At 44.1% G+C, this 2763-nt stretch overlaps 1 protein-coding gene across 1 annotated transcript in view; it reads right to left on the bottom strand.

Annotated features, from left to right (window-relative positions):
• Positions 1-867: 867 nt before the first annotated feature.
• Positions 868-2763, bottom strand: part of nxph4 (neurexophilin 4) — a 68002-nt gene continuing 66106 nt past the window's right edge. The window contains exon 2 of the mRNA XM_080777413.1: positions 868-2085. Coding sequence (XP_080633539.1) covers positions 1261-2085 — 825 coding nt within the window. The 3' untranslated portion in view covers positions 868-1260. The remainder of the gene's footprint in view (positions 2086-2763) is intronic.

The raw sequence follows: 2763 nt of genomic DNA on the forward strand, positions 1-2763 counted from the left end.
GGACTAATACTAGCAATGACAATCATTTTGTTCCCCACACTTTTAGATAATTGGAGTTGGCTATCAATTCTTCATTAGAAAGCAATGCAGCTTAAGGGCTAATTTCAGATTGTTGCTGAATTTGGCAAAGATAACATAAATGGAGAAATTACTTACAGTACACTGTGTGTGAAGTGAGCCTATTTTGTGCTGCTACTGTAGCTGTTACAAAAAGCTAGCTGTTACATATACTGTACCCACGTCATTCCATTTGAAACCTACAGTAACTAAATGTGCAAATTGCTGCCGTCTGGCAGAAATCTTGTATCTCTATAGATAAAATGTTTGTTTTTTTCCTAAATGAATGCCCTACTTCGTCATACATATACCGGTAAGTAGAAAAGATAACCAATCTACAAGACGTGTTCATCTAGATTGGCTATTTTTGCTATTTATCAAGTGTGTTTGTGGGTTTTATAAATATTTAACAAATGAAAAAGTATTAACAAGAGCTTGAGACTGAATAATAACTGGATCCACATTGGAACATTCTTTAGTAACGCTTTTGGACATTCTACCCGAAGGGACAAAATGTTGAATTGCTGACCAATTCTTCCTCCTGCAGCCAAGAAGAGATCACAACAAGTAAAAGACAGACAAACAGTTAAAGAGATTTTAATGTGCTTTGTCATACATTATATTGTATGCATATCCAGCATAGCATTTCTCATACATAGAACTCTCTTGAAATGTAGAGCTGAGGGAATGATTAACAGTCAGTCTACCAGAACGTTAATGTCTGCCATACAGCAATGGCATAGCACAGCTATTTCAGAGGTTTGCTTTGTAGTTGGAGGGCATACCGAAATATCAGATTTACTTGTTTCCAACTTCTTCTTCTTTTTTTCCAACAGAACTCTCCAACAGACAGAACGTAATAACACTGAGAAACCAATGTCTAAAAGCAATAGTTGTGCAGAGTCTGTGTACATTATTTACAGGAGAGAGAAAGAGAGAGAGAGAGAACAAAAAAAAACAGTGAACAAATACAAAGTTTTGAAAAGAATGTCAGAAAATATAACCATTTCCTAACCATCCATAATGCTGATTATATTGGATTTTTAAATCCGCAGCTCGACAGCAGTCGAGAGCGGACAGAAGACTGTCCCTGTCAATATCATCATAATAGTAACATCACCATCACTATAATATCATCATCATCAACTTCATCATCGTCTCCTTTTCTCAAATGATTCCCCTCAACGGTTCAGCGTCACTTCCTCATCCCACTCCCAGGTAAGGGTGCTCACTCTGGAAGTTGTAGTCCGGACACACTTTCTGAACCAGCTTGTAGTCGATGCTGAAGAAAGAGATGAATATGCAGATGACCTTGAAGGGCTTGGCACACAGCCAGGCGGCGTGGGACTGGGTGTGCTCCGTGAAGCAGGTCTGCGACGGGTCGTACAGGCAGGGCTTGGGCTTCTTGGAGCGGTTGGTCTTCTCGTACTCCACGCGGCAATTGAAGGTCTTTACCTCTTTGGGGTCGAGGGTGGTCTGGTGGGTCTGGTGGAGCTGCACGCTCGGCTGGCTGTGGGGGTGCAGCTGCCGCACCTCAAACTCCACCACCTTGGTGGGCGGCACGATGCTGACCGACACGTTGCCCAGGCTGGACGAGTTGTGGCGGAAGTACACCGTGAACGTCCCGTTGATGTGGTCGACGATCTTCCCCGTCACCAGCAGGCTGAACTTCATGGTCTTGACGTTGAAGTAGAAGTCTCCCCAGCCGAAGATCTTCTTGGTCTTACTGGACGACTTGGAGCCCATGGAGGGCTTGCGCTTGGAGCGGTAGCCTGTCTGGTCCAGCAGCAGCGACTGGTTCCTGGCCCAGTCGTAGGGGTTGAGGAAGCTGTATGTGGGCGGCTTGGACTTGATGGGGGTCTGGTGGTCGATGGAGGTGGAGAAGATGCGCGTCTGGTACGGAGGCTTGACCACGCCGCCCGTCGGACCGCCCGCTGCACCTCCGGCCACGCCGTACGGGAGCGTCTTCATCACCGACCCCACCGGGCCCAAGTCTGAGAGGTCCACCCGCTTATCCAGCCCTTGGACCTGAAGCAGACAGAGAGCAGAGAGAATGAAAGTCATTCAGACAGCCGCTCATTAAAAGTAAATTATACATAAATTATTGTCAAATCCTACCCTAAACCTAAAGTACAGCCCATAGCATTGTTCCACCATTAGGCTGTGTAATTTGATGTACCTGTAATATGAATGCATAATAAATATAATCATAACTCCACATCAGGGCGATCTCAAAGTGGGGGTGGCTTGACGCAAGCAAGTCCAGAATATATGATAATATTTTGAATTTATCAATGTCACTTCAGTTTAACCCCTTCTTAGACCCTCTATACTTAGAAACACGGACCCATGAACTGTCTTTTTCAGCCTACAGTACACCAAGGGCCCTATTTTTGCCGGTGCCTTATCCCTTATCCCTAAACTAAACTTATTAGTTTAGTATTATTTTCAATCTGTCCTAATGGAATATTCTCTCAAGTTTTGCTCGTGACATACTGTAGTTTAGCAGGAAAGATTTACATGTACCTACCTACTGTTAATCTGATTTACAAGGTGCTATAATGTAACAATGTAATTCAGGGGTTGCGTGGATACAAAAGTAATTTACACACAGGGAGTATGTCTTTACAAAAGAATTAGGAGACCAGACCTATCAATGTAAGTAAAGGTCCAGTGCACACAGCACGGCACACGCACACACAGACC

Source organism: Protomyctophum bolini (assembly GCF_963924005.1).
Source record: "Protomyctophum bolini genome assembly, chromosome: 2".
Classification (NCBI taxonomy): Eukaryota; Metazoa; Chordata; class Actinopteri; order Myctophiformes; family Myctophidae; genus Protomyctophum; species Protomyctophum bolini.